Here is a 20737-nt window from a genome sequence, read left to right as displayed (position 1 = left end):
ATTGGTATTAGGTTTAAATCATGTCAGCTTTCTGGTGTGAGTTATAGTAGATTTGTTGTGACAAAGCGTCCCTACCCCCTGGACTACCTTAATCTCTGCCCATTCTCCCACTTTCATAAAAAATGGGGAGCAAGGTGCAGAAGGAACAATCAGCTGCTTGTACACCCATTATTAAATCCCCCCTTGTGTCTAAGCTGATGATGAAATCTTAAGGCTGTTAGCAGAATATATCATAAATAATATAACCATCAAAATTCAATTTTTGTTCTTTACAATAAGGTGTGAAATTGGTTCCAGTTCCAAGTCCTCATTACAAATCATTGACTCTATTAGAGATTTTACCCAACTGTGCTGACACATATACAACAAAGCTTTCAGAGGTTCATGACGTCTGTGCTTCCATTTTGTCAAAGCTGCCACGAGGGTGGAGTCAGGTAAATATGTCATTTTCTAATAACATAAATATAGGCAGTGTGTGGGAACAAAGGCTATATATTTAAAGAGGCCTGCCTTATCTTAGAATTCTACATTGTGTCATTCCTGCTATTCCTCCCAGACATTTATGAATGAATTGACAACTGTGTGTTATCATTCCCCTTGTCAGAGGTGTCTCTACCTATTCTGACATTGTCAACATTGACTGGAGCGCATCATGATGTGTCACAACACGCGCCCAACTGTTAAAACCCCGCTGTTAATTCATAAAATATAGAGTGTGATGAAATATGTATATGTTATACTGTGTCATGAGTTATGTGTAGAGTTTTGCCTGGATTTTCTAATAGTTTAGAGTATTTTCATTCCTAGGTATAGTAGGAGATTGGTCCTTTGTGCTAGAGTGTTTTCTGGGTACAGTATTTAGAATTGGTAATCCACAGCTCAGGCTACAGTGGTTATACAAGGCCGGGGTGCTAATCCAGTTTAGCAGAAATTCATGCTCCAGGTCATCTGAGAGTACTACTAATCAAAGCTCTATATTTTGAACAATGAAAAACTATGATATCACAGGTGAGAGGTTACAGGAAATGGGCCAAATGTAAGAAAACAGTGGAACCACACACTCATATGTTGGATTGAGGTGCAAGCAGAAAATGGGTCCTCTGACCCTGTCAGTATCCAAAAAAGAAATTATGTGCTGCACACTCTTGATTCAGTGATGAATAAACAAATACATTTATTGTGAAGGTAACATAGGTTGATGCGCCATGGAAAAAAACGGTATTTAGGTATACATGAAAAATTGATCCAATGTTAAGCAGGGACATTTCGGTCCAATGACCTTCATCATGCCAGATCAATGTGTGAAGTACAATGAGCCTCCATAATTTCTTTTTTGGATACACCAAATGGGCCAAGCTGGGGGGTCCATAAATGTGCAGAGATAATTTGGAGACACAGTCTATCATGTCATCTGTGTGTGATAGGTGAGTTGGAACGGAAAGAGGAAGATGAGTTCCCCTTTTTATGATCGCGTGTGTGTGATGAGTAAGGTGTGCAGATATCCTACAGTGTATGTACACTGCGAGTTGAATATATCTTGTGTGAAGTCCGATTCATGGCAGAGTTTTTAAAGAAAATGCTCCAAAATTAATATTTTAAGAGGAGTACAGCTATTTACTAAAACAAACATGCCAGGAGTGGCGACATATCCTATTTGACTACAGTCATGGCCAAAAGTTTTGAGAATGATACAAATATTAATTTTTACAAAGTCTACTGCTTCACTTTTTCTAATTGCAATTTGCATATACTCCAGAATGTTATAAAGAGTGATCAGCTTAACAGCAATTACTTGCAAAGTCAATATTTGCCTAGAAAATGAACTTTATCCCCCAAAACACATTTCAACATCATTGCAGCCCTGCCTTAAAAGGACCAGCTAACATCGTTTAAGTGATTGCTCCATTAACACAGGTGTGGGTGTTGATGAGGACAGGGCTGGAGATCAATCTGTTATGATTAAGTAACAATGACACCACTGGACACTTTAAAAGGAGGCTGGTGCTTGCCATCATTGTTTCTCTTCTGTTAAGAGAAATGGCCTAACAGGGAAGAGTATCGCAGCTAGAAAGATTGCACCTCAGTCAACAATCTATCGCATCATCAAGAACTTCAAGGAGAGAGGTTCCATTGTTGGAAAAAGGCTCCAGGGTGCCCAAGAAAGTCCAGCAAGCGCCAGGACCGTCTCTTAAAAGTGTTTCAGCTGCGGGATCGGGCTACCAGCAGTGCAGAGCTTGCTCAGGAATGGCAGCAGGCAGGTGTGAGTGCATCTGCACGCACTGTGAGGCGGAGACTCTTGGAGCAAGGCCTGGTCTCAAGGAGGGCAGCAAAGAAGCCACTTCTCTCCATAAAAAACATCAGGGACAGACTGATATTCTGCAAAAGGTACAGGGAGTGGACTGCTGAGGACTGGGGTAAAGTCATTTTCTCTGATGAATCCCCTTTTCGATTGTTTGGGACATCTGGAAAACAGCTTATTCGGAGAAGACGAGGTGAGCGCTACCACCAGTCTTGTCTCATGCCAACTGTAAAGCATCCTGAAACCATTCATGTGTGGGGTTGCTTCTCAGCCAATGGAATCGGCTCTCTCACAGTCTTGCCTAAAAACACAGCCCTGAATAAAGAATGGTACCAGAATGTCCCCCAAGATCAACTTCTCCCAACCGTCCAAGAGCAGTTTGGCAATCAACAATGCCTTTTCCAGCATGATGGAGCACCTTGCCATAAAGCAAAGGTGATAACTAAATGGCTCAGGGAACAAAACATAGAGATTTTGGGTCCATGGCCTGGAAACTCCCCAGATCTTAATCCCATTGAGAACTTGTGGTCAATCATCAAGAGACGGATGGACAAACAAAAACCTACAAATTCTGACAAAATGCAAGCATTGATTGTGCAAGAATGGACTGCTATCAGTCAGGATTTGGTCCAGAAGTTGATTGAGAGCATGCCAGGGAGAATTGCAGAGGTCCTGAAGAAGAAGGGTCAACACTGCAAATATTGACTTGCTGCATTAACTCATTCTAACTGTCAATATAAGCTTTTGTTACTCATAATATGATTGCAATTATATTTCTGTATGTGATAAAAACATCTGACAAACACACATAAAAACCAGAGGGCAGCAGATCATGTGAAAATATAATATTTGTGTCATTCTCAAAACTTTTGGCCATGACTGTACATCATATGACCAAAAAGGTATAAAAACATATTTATGTATATTATACAGTTTCAGCAAATAAATGTTACTACCAAGGGTGTATTTGACATCTCTGGGGCCCTAAGTAAAGTTATTTATGGGGGACCCCTTTAGGGCCAGTTCACACGGAGTTAACACGCTCGCATTCTGGCACGTATACACGTGTCAGAATGTGAGCGCTCAAAACAGATCACATTCATTACAATGGGTCGTTACGGGCGTATAACGCGCATGATTTTGCGCGCGCAATTTTGTGGCCGCAAAATTACGCGCGTTTTACGCCCTTAACAACCCATTGAAATGAATGTGATCTGTTTTGAGCGCTCACATTCTGACACGTGTATACGTGCCAGAATGCAAGCGCTTTACCTCCGTGTGAACTGGCCCTTAGTGTTACCACACAGTAAAATACCACCTCAGCGGTCCGCATGCTTGAACAGGCCCTCCGAGGTACCCGTGCATCCCTTCGAGGGTCCCAACCTTTTAGGCACACTGGCCCTCCAGTATTTTTTTAATAGGCCATTACCGGCTGCATTAATCCAACCAGTAACGGACGCTATTAACTTACCTAACTCCGTTCCTGCCTATGGCCTCCTCCACTTCCTCTTCAGCCTATAGGGGGTCCCCTGCATTGCACATTACTTCATTGTGTCAAAAGATGATGATCAGAGCGCAAGGTCTCCTAAAGCTTGAAGGGGAAGTGGAGGAGGCCATGGGCAGGAATGGGAATCAATAAGTGAATGCAGCCAGCTTTCCCCACTTCTGTGATCTGGTTGTATTTTTAACATCCAGAGAAGTGGCAGAAGTATTGCCCTATCCCGGTTTTGCTACTTGTAGAGCAGGATGCCACAAGCTTAAAGCTGTGTGGCATAAGAGGTAAATATCCATACTTACATTTCTGCTCTGTGAGAACTGTTGTGAAGACATGTGCGCCCCAAGCAGGAATCAGACAGACAGAGTGGGTCCACGGAGCAGACAGATAAGTAATGAGATATTTCCGCTGTATGGGGGGCCAGTGAAGGGGCCACTGTTTGGCCCGTATAGAGACCCCTTCACTGGTCTGCCATACGGATTCCCTGCATTTCTTCCATTCATATAATAGCCCCTTCACTGGTCCCCCCAAACAGTGACCCCTTTACTTCTTCCCCCATACAGTGATCCCTTTACAGGTCCCCCCATGTCGTATGGGGACCAGTGATGTTGTTGTTAATTGTGTGGGGGCAGTGATGGGGATCAATATCCTGTGTGGGGACCCCACAAGTGTGTAGTGCATTAGGAGGGATATTAATGGGGTTGTCCATGAATTGGAGCAACCACTTTTCTGGCCGAAGATGTGTAAAATTACAGAAAAAAACAAAAAGGATACTCCCCTGGTTGTCCCCAGAGTCCATTCAGTCTGATGCCAGCCCCTTATTGCTGGGAGTCCTCCACCTCATGTCACCACTGAAAGCAATCAGTTGCCCCAGGGTTCACTTGAGAGGGACTGTTGACATCACTTATATACATCACCTGTGTCTTACCAGTGGCCTCTGAAGCCACTAATTGTTCTCAGTGGTCATATAAGGCGCAGGGCTCACAGTAAGAAGTAGCTGGTGTGAGACTGAATGGACGCTGACGGCAGACAACAAAGTGCAAGGGACAGGCGAGTATACTTTTTTTTTCTGAACAACAAATGTATAAAGAGTTTATCCACCCTTTTAATATCAATGGCCTATCCTTATCCATCACCATTACATCTGGTGGAATCCAACAGTTGGGATCCCTGAAAATCAGCTTTTTTGGGAGAGCACGACTGTCAGAACAATTCCAATACACAGTAATCAGACATCTGTCCTGTACCATGTGTATATCACATGAACTGATTTTTATTCAGTAGAAGTAAACAAAAAATGACCTCAAGGAATTAATATAGAAAGTATTTTGGAAAAGTCTAGAACTTCATATCATTGTACAAACAACACTTATTTGCTGAAACTGGCAACCCCTTTAAGCATTAAGCATGATGATGCTGTTTTCTGTTTTATGTATCACATACATGATAGATGTATTTGACCTTGAATGGGTTTTTTTTCTTCATATATTATTTGCACGTTCTCTATATTTTCAACTTAAAAAAATGATAAATAAATATAAATAAATAAATAAATAAATATATATATATATATATATATATATATATATATATATACACACACTCTAGGAGTTTTATTAGTAGTGCAAGATGCATGCTTATTGGTGAAATTTATATTTGTAGATCACATTGGTAATACATATATACATTTCTAATGATACTTTTTCTGTTACAAGGATTTTATCAATGACCGCATGAAAAAACTTGGAGGTGACACACCATTCAATCTATTTTTGAAGAAGGAACTTAGTGTTCTGATGTCACTGGTGTCTGAAATTAGAAACAATCTGCAGGTGAGTGCCAATATTGGCTTTCTCCGTATTTGTGGCTATATCCCTAGGATCTCAGTATAGAATGTGCCATAAGTACATCATAGACATTCCAGTATAAGATATGCCACAAATACATGATAGACGTAGAACCCGCATCTATCTCAAGAACCAGTAAGAACAGCGAGGCTCTGGAACTCTTTGCCCCAGGAAGTGGTTATGGTGGATTCATTAAACACGTTCAAAGAGGGCCTGGTGGCCTTTCTTGAAGAGAAAAATATAACAGATTATGGACTCTAGATTGTAAGGACATGTTGATCCAGGGTTCTTATACTGACTGCCAGATTTGGAGTCGGGAAGGAATTTTTTCCCCTGAAATGGGGCAATTGGCATGAGCCTCATGGGGTTTTTTGCCTTCCCCTGGATCAACACTGTAGGGATTGTAGGGTTATAGGTTGGACTTGATGGACTAATGTCTTTATCCAACCTCATCTACTATGTAACTATGTAACCGGGGCCTCGTCTTTGCCTGCAATTGTTATAATAGAGGCTGCTCCATTCATAGTACAAAAGTTATGTAAATATCCAAGCAGGCAGCTTCCGTGATTTCCATAGGTTCCATATAAGTGAATGGAGAGATGAGAGACCTCTCCATTCACTTTGTGAGCACAGACGGGCCCCCTCCTTCTCAAGAAGTCAGGCATCTATTTAGGTATTTATGGCATATCCTAAGGATATAGCCATATATACTGAGGTGGGAATATTCCTTGCCCTTTGTGTAACATTGCATGGTGCCTCCATGAGAAACCTTCTACCCTAGAAGCAATTATTTAATAGCCCATGATCCTGTGTGCTTCATTGTAAAATCTAAGGTGCTTAAGATATGGACCCTTGTAAAATTTTGTGTGGCATTGTATTTAGTACAGGATGTGATGCAGACCCCAAAAATTATTCCATTTGAACTTTTCTGAAGTACATGGATGGGTAGAAAATATCTTTGACCACTGTCATGATACTGAAATTATCAAATGCTAAATAGTTGCAAGTCAAATTTATGTATGAGCTAGCTAAGATGATTGTCTATAAAAAGATGGTAGTCTCACGTTCCAAGCTGTAGTGGATGGTGAGATATGGAGCCTGAAAGTCAAAAGTTCAAAACACACATATACAGTATATATATATATATATATATATATATATATATATATATATATATATATGTATATATATATATATATATATATATATATATATATATATACAGTATATATATATATATATATATATATATTTCATATATATTGAGCAATTAAGTAAAAAAGTAAAATGTTTCTTCTTCCCTTTCTCTTTTTATTAAGATGATAAAAAATTCCCTAGAATCATCTGACATTTTAGGAGATCAACTTCCAAATCCTGACATCAATGCCATTGTTCATGAATTGTATCACAAAAAGCCTCCGGCACACTGGTGTACCATAGCATGGGATTCCTCTTACCCAACAGACTGGTCTGTCTCCTACTTCATACAAGATTTACAACAGAGAGTAACACACTTTGAGAAGATACTTCAGCTTGTAAGTAAAAGCACAATCTATATGGTGGCCTCTATTAAGAGGGTCATATGACAATTTACTGTAATCTGTCTGTAGTTTAAGGGCCGTCAAATATTTGCAAGAATGGTAATGATTTCCATGTGGATAATAATTTCTAATATAAAGTGCACTGCATATGAATAAAAATGTCTTTTTTCATGTAACTTTTGCAAATATTCTCTAAACCAATTTAAGGACTGTGCTCATGGCACTGAGAACCATAAAGTACTGGGGCTTGTTTAATAATAATTTTGTTTTCTGCTCTCAGACTACCTTTAAATCCAATAAGAATCATCTTTTAGGCTGGTGTCCCACGTTGTAAAAATGCAGCACTTTTCAGTACTTTCAAAGTGGATTGCATTCTGGTTAATCCCATCCACACATTGCAGAAAAAAAATCTGCAGCAAAAAAACTGCGTTTTCAAAAACGTCCACGTTTTTGAAAATCGCAGCATTGTCAGTTATACTTGTTAAAATGCGAGCATTTTCTGTATAGGTATAATACATGCAGAAAGTCTGCAGAACAAAATTCTGGGACCACAGTGTGTTTCTGACACATTGTTTTCTGCAGTGTTTTTTGTTTTTTTGCTGCGTCTTGCTACGTGGGACCTTACCGTAACAATCAGGTTCTGTTTTAGCTCTATGGCTCTAGCCATGTTAATTCTCTGGAATGCTTTTTTTTAAGGTGCACCATGTGAAAACTGTTATATTATTTGGAAAGGATTTCTACATAATTTACAGAATAACAAGCATCACTTTCACTCCTAGCTAAGTTGTATGAATCAAGGTTAGAAGGCTCAAAGTCTTCTGTTTCTAGTCATTTTCTTTTATCTATCTGGATAGCTTTTTATATCATGTTGCTTTACTTTCCTCTAATAAACAGGGTCGTGAAAAAATGCCAATATATTGGCTTGGAGCATTTCATAATCCAAAAGGCCTACTGTCTGTGCTAAAACAAGAGGCAATTCGCAGATATTCAGAAAGAACTGGAAATGTGGACTCAGTAGTGTTTAAAACAGAAATTACCCAAAGAGACAGAGAACATGTAAGTAACTGGTGATTTTACTTAAACAGGTTATCCAGAGAATAAAAACACCAAAACAGAGACTCAACACTAGATCCAGGAGTGGAGTATGCAAAGATTGCTATTCTAAAGCTCGGTAGAGGGTTTTTTTTTTTAAATGTTGGCAATATAAAGTACACATATACAGGGGCAGCAGTGGCGTAACTAGGAATGGCGGGGCCCCGTGGCGAACTTTTGACATGGGGCCCCCCGACACCGAAGATCTCGACTGAGTCCCTCCTACGCATTCCTGCGCGCTCTATTATGTCCCATAGTGGCCCCTGCACACAGTATTATGTCCCTTAGTGGCCCCTGCACACAGTATTATGTCCCTTAGTGGCCCCTGCACACAGTATTATGTCCCATAGTGACCCCTGCACACAGTATTATGTCCCATAGTGACCCCTGCACACAGTATTATACCCAATAGTGGCCCCTGCACACAGTATTATGTCCCATAGTGGCCCCTGCAAACAGTATTATGTCCCATAGTGGCCCCTGCACACAGTATTATGTCCCTTAGTGGCCCCTGCACACAGTATTATACCCAATAGTGGCCCCTGCACACAGTATTATATCCCTTAGTGGCCCCTGCACACAGTATTATGTCCCTTAGTGGCCCCTACAGGACTAAATACTGTCACCGCTGACCGCTATACCAGGACAAATTGTGGATAAAAAAAAATCTGGTCCTGTGCATTACAATTTAGTAACTCCATGTGCCTCATATTAATAGAAGTTAACCCCATCATCTCCCTCACATTAACCCCTGTGTGCCTCACCATAAGAGTTATTGATATGTGAGAGACATGGAGGTAATAATAAAGTATCTTCATTATTATTACCCCCAAATGTCTCACATATCAGTAACTCTTATGGTGAGACAAACAGGGGTTAATGTGAGGGAGATGATGGGGTTAACTGCTATTACTATGAGGCACATGGAGTTACTAAAACACAAGTAATCCCCCCAAATGCCTGATAGTAATAAGTAACCCCAGTACGTACCTGTGTAGCTTCAGTTTCATTTTCCTAGAGCAGCTTCTTCCTCTTCTCTTCTGTGCTGGACGGCAGGGATAAGCCCCGCCTCCTCCTCTCATTGGTGGGCAGAGGACAGCAGAGAAAGGGAGGGGGGAGAGAGGGGGAGCGTCCTGCAGCGCTGACAGGAGCCAGAGCTGCAGCTCCTGTGTCTCAGCCGTTGCTGCAGCTTCGGGGCCCCCTGTTGGTGGAAAGTATTCCACCAACAGGGGGCCCCGATCATTATACTCGGGGGTCCGAAAAGACCTCCGAGCATAATGATAGCAGCGGTAGCAGCTGTCACCGGGCCCCTAATGTCCCGGGCCCTGTGGCAGCTGCTACCGCTGCTATGGTGGTAGTTACGCCACTGAGGGGCAGATAAGGTTAAAATGTGTGGTTGCCAGGGGCCCAATGGCAAGCAACTGCCCATTTTCTTCCATTATAATCCAATCCCAGAATCAACTGTTGGTTTCTGCCATTTCAGTTGATTACTGCTTTGGAGAATGGGACAAACAACACTTAGCATAAAACATAACTTTTAATGTCAAATATGGTCAGCTAAAATCTTTCAACGGTATAGCTAGAGCTAAAATTAGAATACATAACTCAATAAGAAAAGTAGGGAACACTATAGAGATATAGCTTTTTTGCAATGTTCCTAGATACTGCAGGGTAGTTCAGCTTAGGGGAGTGATAATCACAACTTAACAGGTGACGGTTAGCACTAAATAGGTGCCTAGATGATGATAATCTCACTGATACTGTAGCTGATAACAATGTTGTATAGAGTAAATACCTTCTTCCCCCCTACTGTTTTGATGCTGTTCACACTGCCCTAAAGCGTCCACTCAATAGCAAAGTTAACCTGACACCTAAACATATAACTAGTGTCCCTGTCCATTTGATAAATATGCCATTCTATAGGGTTCACACTAGATATGCTGTAAATAATTAATCTCTCTACGCGTTTCGATTACATATTCTCATCAGGAGAGGATAAGGAAAAATAATAAAGAAGATGTTGCGGTAAAAACCGCATTTCCCGGTTCCCCGATGGTGGGAGCCAGTACTCAGTGTCAGACGCTGACCGCTCTCATGCTGGGGTTTAAATAGAGCCCTAGCACTCTCACGGGCACGCCCACCATGCGTCATGCGGACCTCCACCAATGAGCTTGCAGAGTGTCCAAACAGGGGAAACTCCCCTTCCGTGGGCGTGTACATACTCCCGCGGCGCTCTGTTATCCAGCACTTATACTATACTATGACAGGAGGAAACCAGAACATACGTGATTTCTCATATTTATGCAGGCAGAGTATCGGACTGGGGCTACAGTAAGTCCTTTTACTGGTGACATCAAGTGGGCATCGGGCTTACAATATCTGATTTTAGTCTCGCATCATTGGATCATTTAGACCCTAATAACATATCAGAGACATAGTTTATATCTCCAAGATGCAATACCACATTTAGGACTGGAGGAGGTTATCGATCTATTATTAAGCCGTTCGACACCTACATTGTGATCTTACATCCTGATCACAGTCCCTATCCTGCAGTGACCGATCCTACAGGAAAAACGCAGCCCCCCCACTGCCAGTGTGAATAGTGCTTATAATGATGCTTTGAAAAACTCAATCAATCAAGCTAGGTACCTAGTAGTCATATATGGTTCTAACTTCTGATAAATGTGTGAACAATGTTCAACACGAACACCTCTAAGATGACCAAATATAACTAGGGTGTTCACACTAACACTTGTAGCTGGTTAGAGATGAATATATCCCTGGCCAATGCGGTTCAGGTTCCTACTATCAATGTGAATAGGGTCTAAACCAGATTCACCACAGATAACCCAAAACAAAGTCTCCACATTAACCCTCATGACTGGTCACACATGGGTATGTCTCTGATTCAAAGAACATATCTCCAGCCAATTCTACTTGATTAAAAAATAAAAAATCAATAAAGCTGAAACCAAACTTGATTTTTGTCATTCTTTATCATTGCACAAACATCACAACTGGTTACACCTCTCCATGACCGATCCTACAGGAAAAACGCAACCCCCCACTGCCAGTGTGAATAGTGCTTATAATGATGCTTTGAAAAACTCAATCAATCAAGCTAGGAACCTAGTGGTCATGTATGGTTCTAACTTCTGATAAATGTGTGAACAATGTTCAACACGAACACCTCTAAGATGACCATATATAACTAGGGTGTTCACATTAACACTTGTAGCTGGTTAGAGATGAATATATCCCTGGTCAATGCGGTTCAGGTTCTTACTATCAATGTGAATAGGGTCTAAACCAGATTCACCAAAGATAACCCAAAACCACAAAGTCTCCACATTAACCCTCATGACTGGTCACACATGGGTATGTCTCTGATTCAAAGAACATATCTCCAGCCAATTCAACTTGATTCAAAAATAAAAAATCAATAAGGCTGAAACCAAACTTGATTTTTGTCATTTTTTATCATTGCACAAACATCACAACTGGTTGCACCTCTTCCATATACACTGCCTATTCATAATTTAGATAAATGGGGCAAAGGAAATCTGGTCATTAAGACCTTTAGGTTTTACACATTCAAATATGAAAATCCATCTCGCCTCATGTTGTAAAAGGAGGCGGTCCCAGTCACCACCCCTTACTGGTTCAGGTATATGCTCGATCCCCTGGAATTTCAAAACTCCAGGGTTCCCCCCATGGCATTGCCACACATGATTGGAGAGGGTCTTGTCTTCTTTTCTATTTACATAGCCCACATGTTCAAGGACCCTCTTTTTTAGTTCCCGTCGGGTCTTACCAACATAGTTCAGTGGGCACGGACATGTGACGCAATAAATCACTCCTGCCGTCCGGCAGTTTATGAACTGTCTCGTATCATAAGACCTATTTGTTGTCACACTCAATACCGAGTTCCCTTTTTGAATATAATCACATGCTCTACATGTACCACATTTGTACGTGCCTTGTGGAATATCTCGGTTTAGCCATGTCCTTTCGGGAACAGTGGGTCTAAGATGACTATGGACCAAAAGATCCCGTAAATTTTTACCTCTCCTGTAAGTGACACTCGGTGTATCGTTTATAAGGGGTTTCACCTCTGGGTCAATTGTAAGAATATCCCAATAAGATCTCAAAATACCTAAAACACTTTTGTATCCACGGTCATAGCTGCCTATTAACCTGACCACTCTATTGTTATCTCTCAAATGTTGTCTTGGTGTCAGTAATTCCGCTCTATTACTGCACTCTGCAAACTCCTTTGCTTCAGATAGCAGTGAGTCAGGATAACCACGCTGTTTAAATCTGGCTCCCAAGTCATGTGATTTCTGATGGAAATCCTGCAAATCGGAGCAGTTCCTGCGAACCCGCAGGAATTGTCCTTTAGGTATCCCCCTTCTTAGGGGTGCCGGATGGTAGCTATCCCATCTGAGGAGGGAATTTGTGGCTGTTTCTTTACGAAAAAGACTTGTTTCTAATCTGCCAGATTTATCAATAGTGACCGTGATATCCAAAAACGTTATGGTGACCGGGTCAATGGTTGAGGTAAATCTCATATTGATGTTGTTGATGTTCAATTTTTCAACGAAAGCATGGAAGCTCTCAACTGTACCTGTCCACAACACTAACACGTCATCAATATAACGTAACCATAGCGAGATATCTGGAGTCCACTGCTCGTGCTGATCTGTAAAGACTAGGCGCTCCTCCCACCAGCCTAAAAATAAATTTGCATATGTCGGGGCCGCTGAACTCCCCATAGCGGTCCCCCGCTGCTGGTGGAAGAATTGCCCGTCAAATGTAAAATAATTCCTAGTCAGCACGAACTCCAATAACTCCAACATTGTTCACACATATATCAGAAGTCAGAACCATACATGACTACTAGGTACCTAGCTTGATTGATTGAGTTTTTTAAAGCATCATTATAAGCACTATTCACACTGACAGTGGGGGGTTGCGTTTTTCCTGTAGGATCGGTCATGGAAGAGGTGCAACCAGTTGTGATGTTTGTGCAATGATAAAGAATGACAAAAATCAAATTTGGTTTCAGCCTTATTGATTTTTTATTTTTAATTTTGAATCAAGTAGAATTGGCTGGAGATATGTTCTTTGTATCAGAGACATACCCATGTGTGACCAGTCATGAGGGTTAATGTGGAGACTTTGTTTTGGGTTATCTTTGGTGGATCTGGTTTAGACCCTATTCACATTGAGAGTGGGAACCTGAACCGCATTGACCAGGGATATATTCATCTTTAACCAGCTACAAGTGTTAATGTGAACACCCTAGTTATATATGGTCATCTTAGAGGTGTTCGTGTTGAACATTGTTCACACATATATCAGAAGTTAGAACCATACATGACCACTAGGTTCCTAGCTTGATTGATTGAGTTTTTCAAAGCATCATTATAAGCACCATTCACACTGGCAGTGGGGGGTTGCGTTTTTCCTGTAGGATCGGTCATGGAGAGGTGTAACCAGTTGTGATGTTTGTGCAATGATAAAGAATGACAAAAATCAAGTTTGGTTTCAGCTTTATTGATTTTTTATTTTTTAATCAAGTAGAATTGGCTGGAGATATGTTCTTTGAATCAGAGACATACCCATGTGTGACCAGTCATGAGGGTTAATGTGGAGACTTTGTTTTGGGTTATCTGTGGTGAATCTGGTTTAGACCCTATTCACATTGATAGTAGGAACCTGAACCGCATTGGCCAGGGATATATTCATCTCTAACCAGCTACAAGTGTTAGTGTGAACACCCTAGTTATATTTGGTCATCTTAGAGGTGTTCGTGTTGAACATTGTTCACACATTAATCAGAAGTTAGAACCATACATGATTACTAGGTACCTAGCTTGATTGATTGAGTTTTTCAAAGCATCATTATAAGCACTATTCACACTGGCAGTGGGGGGGCTGCTTTTTTCCTGTAGGATCGGTCACTGCAGGATAAGGACTGTGATCAGGATGTAAGATCACAATGTAGGTGTCGAACAGCTTAATAATAGATCGATAACCTCCTCCAGTCCTAAATGTGGTATTGCATCTTGGAGATATAAACTATGTCTCTGATATGTTATTAGGGTCTAAATGATCCAATGATGTGAGACTAAAATCAGATATTGTAAGCCCGATGCCCACTTGATGTCACCAGTAATAGGACTTACTGTAGCCCCAGTCCGATACTCTGCCTGCATAAATATGAGAAATCACGTATGTTCTGGTTTCCTCCTGTCATAGTATAGTATAAGTGCTGGATAACAGAGCGCCGCGGGAGTATGTACACGCCCACGGAAGGGGAGTTTCCCCTGTTTGGACACTCTGCAAGCTCATTGGTGGAGGTCCGCATGACGCATGGTGGGCGTGCCCGTGAGAGTGCTAGGGCTCTATTTAAACCCCAGCATGAGAGCGGTCAGCGTCTGACACTGAGTACTGGCTCCCACCATCGGGGAACCGGGAAATGCGGTTTTTACCGCAACATCTTCTTTATTATTTTTCCTTATCCTCTCCTGATGAGAATATGTAATCGAAACGCGTAGAGAGATTAATTATTTACAGCATATCTAGTGTGAACCCTATAGAATGGCATATTTATCAAATGGACAGGGACACTAGTTATATGTTTAGGTGTCAGGTTAACTTTGCTATTGAGTGGACGCTTTAGGGCAGTGTGAACAGCATCAAAACAGTAGGGGGGAAGAAGGTATTTACTCTATACAACATTGTTATCAGCTACAGTATCAGTGAGATTATCATCATCTAGGCACCTATTTAGTGCTAACCGTCACCTGTTAAGTTGTGATTATCACTCCCCTAAGCTGAACTACCCTGCAGTATCTAGGAACATTGCAAAAAAGCTATATCTCTATAGTGTTCCCTACTTTTCTTATTGAGTTATGTATTCTAATTTTAGCTCTAGCTATACCGTTGAAAGATTTTAGCTGACCATATTTGACATTAAAAGTTATGTTTTATGCTAAGTGTTGTTTGTTATAAGAGAAAGTGTAGCAGTCAGTGCCCATTGAAATTTTGGAGAATGGGAGTCTGCTGGAGGTGAGTATAATATTTCCAAACCAGAACTATGATAACGGGCAGAGGTCCAGGGGAGATGATTAAATATAACAAACCATAATACTGGCCTCTGGTGCGTGGGTACTCACATTTTTTAGGTCTGTTCCAGCCTCCAGAATAACATCAGAACTTCTTAGGCCTTGGCAGTTCCTGACATCATTCTAAAGGCCGCAGGAGACATGAAGTGTGCGGCAAGCTCGGGGGGTTTGAGTAACACTGTTTTTTTATGTTTACTCAACTTCCTTGGGCCTCCACTTATTATGGGTCTGAACTAGAGATGAGCGAACACTAAAATGTTCGAGGTTCGAAATTCGATTCGAACAGCCGCTCACTGTTCGAGTGTTCGAATGGGTTTCGAACCCCATTATAGTCTATGGGGAACATATACTCGTTAAGGGGGAAACCCAAATCCGTGTCTGGAGGGTCACCAAGTCCACTATGACTTGGAAATGATACCAACACCCTGAAATGACACTGGGACAGCAGGGGAAGCATGTCTGGGGGCATAAAAGTCACTTTATTTCATGGAAATCACTGTCAGTTTGCGATTTTCGCAAGCTAACTTTTCCCCATAGAAATGCATTGGCCAGTGCTGATTGGCCAGAGTACGGAACTCAACCAATCAGCGCTGGCTCTGCTGGAGGAGGCGGAGTCTAAGATCGCTCCACACCAGTTTCCATTCAGGTCCGACCTTAGACTCCGCCTCCTCCGGCAGAGCCAGCGCTGATTGGCCGAAGGCTGGCCAATGCATTCCTATGCGAATGCAGAGACTTAGCAGTGCTGAGCCAGTTCTGCTCAACTACACATCTGATGCACACTCGGCACTGCTACATCAGATGTAGCAATCTGATGTAGCAGAGCCGAGGGTGCACTAGAACCCCTGTGCAAACTCAGTTCACGCTAATAGAATGCATTGGCCAGTGCTGATTGGCCAATGCATTCTATTAGCCCGATGAAGTAGAGCTGAATGTGTGTGCTAAGCACACACATTCAGCTCTACTTCATCGGGCTAATAGAATGCATTGGCCAGCGCTGATTGGCCAGAGTACGGAACTCGACCAATCAGCGCTGGCTCTGCTGGAGGAGGCGGAGTCTAAGATCGCTCCACACCAGTCTCCATTCTGGTCCGACCTTAGACTCCACCTCCTCCAGCAGAGCCAGTGCTGATTGGCCGAATTCCGTACTCTGGCCAATCAGTGCTGGCCAATGCATTCTATTGGCGTGATGAAGCAGTGCTGAATGTGTGTGTTTAGCTCAACTACACCGGTGGAGTAGTTGAGCTAAGCACACAGATTCAGCTCTGCTTCAATCAGCGCTGGCCAATGCATTCTATTAGCTTGATGATTTTTTTCAATGCCCCCGGTGTCGTAGTTCCTGTCCCACCTCCCCTGCGCTGTTATTGGTGCAAAAAAGGCGCCAGGGAAGGTGGGAGGGGAATCGAATTTTGGCGCACTTTACCACGCGGTGTTCGATTCGATTCGAACATGGCGAACACCCTGATATCCGATCGAACATGTGTTCGATAGAACACTGTTCACTCATCTCTAGTCTGAACCCAAAATTTTTGCAAAATTCATAACTTGAATCTGTTGAGTCATCCCTATGCATGTGCCACTATGGCACATTATACTGTGTGGAGAGATTACTGAGGGATAGCACACTGTGTGTTGGCCACTATGGGACATTATATGATTGGAGGGCCACTGTGGGACATTATTCTGTCACAGGGATTTTTGGCATGAATGGGAGGGGGCATGCTTTCTGAATGACCCGGTACTTTTAATCTAATTGATAGGTATGAATTACTGAAATTTTGAAAATTGTCTATTTTTCAAAATTGTCAGCAACTTTTTCATTTTTTAGCATATGCAAAAGTTCAACAAAAAAAAAATAATTAACTTCAACATAAAATGCAATGTGTCTTAAAAAGAAAACAGTCTCATTTGGATCTATTTATTGGATAAGTAAAAGCACTATAAAGTTACTTCTACATAAAGTGACTCGAAAAATGGGACTGCCATAAAGGCAAAACTGTCTGTGACAGGGAGGGGTTTAATTGGTATAAATAGTGCAGACACCCTATTGGTCAAGGGACATTTACAGAAAATAGAGATATATAAAAGGGGCCACACGGTGGCTCAGTGGTTAGCACTGCAGCCTTGCAGCGCTGGAGCCCCGGTGCTCAAATCCCGCCAAGGGCATAAAACCATCTGCAAGGAGTTTGTATGTTCTCCCCGTGTCTGCATGGATTTCCATCCCATATTTCAAAAACATACTGATAGGGAAAAATGTACATTGTGAGCTCTATGTGGGGTTCACAATCTACATTTAAGAAAAAGAAAATAGAGATATATAGGACCCCTTTACTGTATAGTTGGAGGAACACAATGCAAATTTTGGGAATGCAATAGCATGTTCAGACTAATGTTATAAAGTGTTATAGGTGACTGATTTTCAATATGTTTCATTATAGATTAGAGATCCACCGCATGAAGGAATTTTTGTATATGGAGTTCATCTTTGGGGAGTGCACTGGAACAAGACGGATGGAGAGATTGTGGATTCTCCACCAAAGCAAAGTCTCAATATCTTACCGGTTATTCATCTGCAGTGTTTGCCTACATCAGAAAAGACTGGGATTCATGACACTCAAAACTCAGAAACATACCCATGTCCGGTTTACCTTTCATCTACATCTAGAAGAGAGCAAGTCTTTACTTTAGATATTCACAAAGAAAATATTTCTAGTTCTAGGTGGGCTCTGAGGGGTATGAATGCAACAATATATCCATTTTAAGTAGCTATATATACAATATGTGTGTTTATGGAACATTGAATTAGGTTAAGACACACACGTATGGATACATGTTCAAAACAGCTTTTCAATTAACTATTTTTATTTTTGTCAAAAACTATGTCTGTGATGACTATGCTGAAATTGATATTCTGATGTTTGCATTCTTTTGCATTCAATTCTTTTGAAAAGAGAACCTTTTAGATGCTTTATGCTGACCTATCCAACAGCATCATATGAGGGATATAAAGGGAGGAAGCTAAGCCCTATGATATGCAGTGTAAATTGATGTGATTTGTTGCATTTTTTTTTGAGTGGAGAATAAATAAATCCTGACAGGACTCTTAGGAGGAGTCATGCTTCTATTGACCCATGACTGACAGCTTTCTATGTAACAGTGTATGCATCGAGAAGGCTCAGTGAGTCTCTCCTGGGACACCAATGAGAATTTTTTCTATTTTTTGCATAGAACGTCTGTCAGAAATGGCATAAACTTATTTATCGCAAATCTTATCCTGTTTCTATTTATCATATTCTGTTCTCAGGGCAGCAAAAGTTGTCTGAGAGAGTATTTACACTGCAAACATAAAAATGCCCCCTATGGGCATCAGCAAATTAGAGGTTTCATACAAGCAAATCTGAGCCCAACCTCAAATTTAACAGGGTTTTTCAGAACCCAAAAGGATTTTTCATACTGATAACTTATCCAAGGAATAGGTCATCAGTATTTGATCTGGGCAGTTTGATCCCAAACCACACACAGATCAGCAAGCACATGGAAATCTGGTATGTGTGACTTTAGCAGAAAATAATTCACAAATTAAAAAAAATAAAAAATAGGCAAAAATATAACACAAAAAACTATGTATTTTAAGCTGTTCATAATGTCTTATTGAATAATGTGCAGCAATGAGCACAGTGTTTTTAACAGCATTTGTCATGGTTGTGGGGAAGTAAGCTCTGTAGTAGCAATGGTGCGGACTCAACCAGTCAGAGACAGGGACACAAAATGTGGTAAAAAACAGGTTTATTTAGAAAAACGGCAAAATAAATAAACCTTCACATCAGGTACAAAAACAAGCAAAATAAAATATAGCCTTTAACTTCAAGCAAAACAAAACTCCTGCTCTCCCAATTCTAACTATAACAGAATAATGGCCGGTGTCACCAACGCATGTTAAATCTCCAGTTAGCTAACCGAAGTTAAAACTAACTAACTTCTGTTAGCAGCTATCCGTTTCACCAAAGTCGTGTACAGGTGCCTAGCGGTCAGTTATTTAACTGAATGTCGTTTTTGTAACAAGCGTCGTAATTGGCAGAAGCAGTGGCACATGACCTCTTAGTTAGTAGTGGCCTCATGTTGCTATGACAGCCGGGCCTCGCTCTGCATAATATAGGACACACGCAGGCAGCAGGCCGACAACTGTGTGCAGCCAGCAGAGCGTCGGGGGAGCCTGGCCAGGTGAGTCCTACTGCACTGGGGCCGATGTAGGGGGGGGGCATGAAGCTGGGAGCAGAGGAACTGATGAACATTTGCTGTAGCACACGCCCAGGCATTTATGTGCAAAAATGAGGTCAAGGCATGCTATCTTATAATTTCCATAGAGGTGTAATAAGAAAGGATGACAATATTGTTTATTTGAAATGTACATTATTATTTTCGGTAATTAAATGAGAAAAGATCAAATAAGTCATCATCTTCGTTGTCACAGTAATCGACGGCGGCCATGTTACCAAGAGTTAACTGGAGAAATTTCTCCAGTTAGCGCTAACAGGCGATTAGCGCCACTAACCAGAAGTTAGACACTAACTGCCGATGGTGAAACAGCTCGCTTAGTTAACTTCTGATTTAACAACCTGTTAAAGTTAACATGCGTTGGTGAAACCGGCCATAAGGCTAACTGTACGTGTGGCTTACTTCCGGCCACACAATCAAACAGGTCCCAGTCTGATCTCACCAAAACTCGGCTCTCCAGGACAGACCCAGGCACCTCCTCCTAGGATCTGCCCTGAGGTGCAGGCTTTGCAATCTTTTATGGGCCAGTAACAAGTCCAGGACCCACATCTGGGGCTGAGGCCTACTCAAGACCCGCTCTGGACCACACATAAGGCAGGAATCTGGGGGATATGTATCGTGACTCCAGCACTCTGTCTATCACCTTCTCACACGGTATACAAAACACAGTTAAAAACGCCAAAAAAGCTTTTATTTAACAATAATAATAATTCAAGTCCACGAATGGTAAGACATAGGTACAAGGGATGGAGAAGGTCAGGTAAGAGAGTCAAACCTTTAAAAATCATGGTGACACCATAATGTAGTTCTAGTTCAAGATGCGCCTGGTGTTCTCCAGTACATTGGAGTACCAGTCAATACCAGGTTTTGTTGACGATTTCAACAGTGTTAACAGTGTGGGACCCAGTCGATATGAGGTATCTGTAACCTGGGAAAAAATTTCTTCACACCATCCAAAATGGAGAGAGTGCACCACAGGACCAAAAGATGTGAAGCATGGTACCTTCCTCTGCTCCATATCTTCAACATATTGGAGGAACTAGCAGGAAAAGAAC

At 41.5% G+C, this 20737-nt stretch overlaps 1 protein-coding gene across 1 annotated transcript in view; it reads left to right on the top strand.

The window, feature by feature from the left end:
* The window catches only part of LOC142197756 (uncharacterized), a 234218-nt gene extending 216049 nt beyond the window's left edge, over positions 1-18169 (top strand). The window contains exons 102-106 of the mRNA XM_075268284.1: positions 305-434; positions 5510-5626; positions 6961-7176; positions 8077-8238; positions 17846-18169. Coding sequence (XP_075124385.1) covers positions 305-434; positions 5510-5626; positions 6961-7176; positions 8077-8238; positions 17846-18169 — 949 coding nt within the window. The remainder of the gene's footprint in view (positions 1-304; positions 435-5509; positions 5627-6960; positions 7177-8076; positions 8239-17845) is intronic.
* Positions 18170-20737: the final 2568 nt, after the last annotated feature.

The sequence above is a fragment of the Leptodactylus fuscus genome, chromosome 3 (assembly GCF_031893055.1).
Source record: "Leptodactylus fuscus isolate aLepFus1 chromosome 3, aLepFus1.hap2, whole genome shotgun sequence".
NCBI lineage: Eukaryota > Metazoa > Chordata > Amphibia > Anura > Leptodactylidae > Leptodactylus > Leptodactylus fuscus.
The sequence above is the reverse complement of the archived record's forward strand: the minus strand, read 5'-3'. Positions and strand labels throughout refer to the sequence as shown.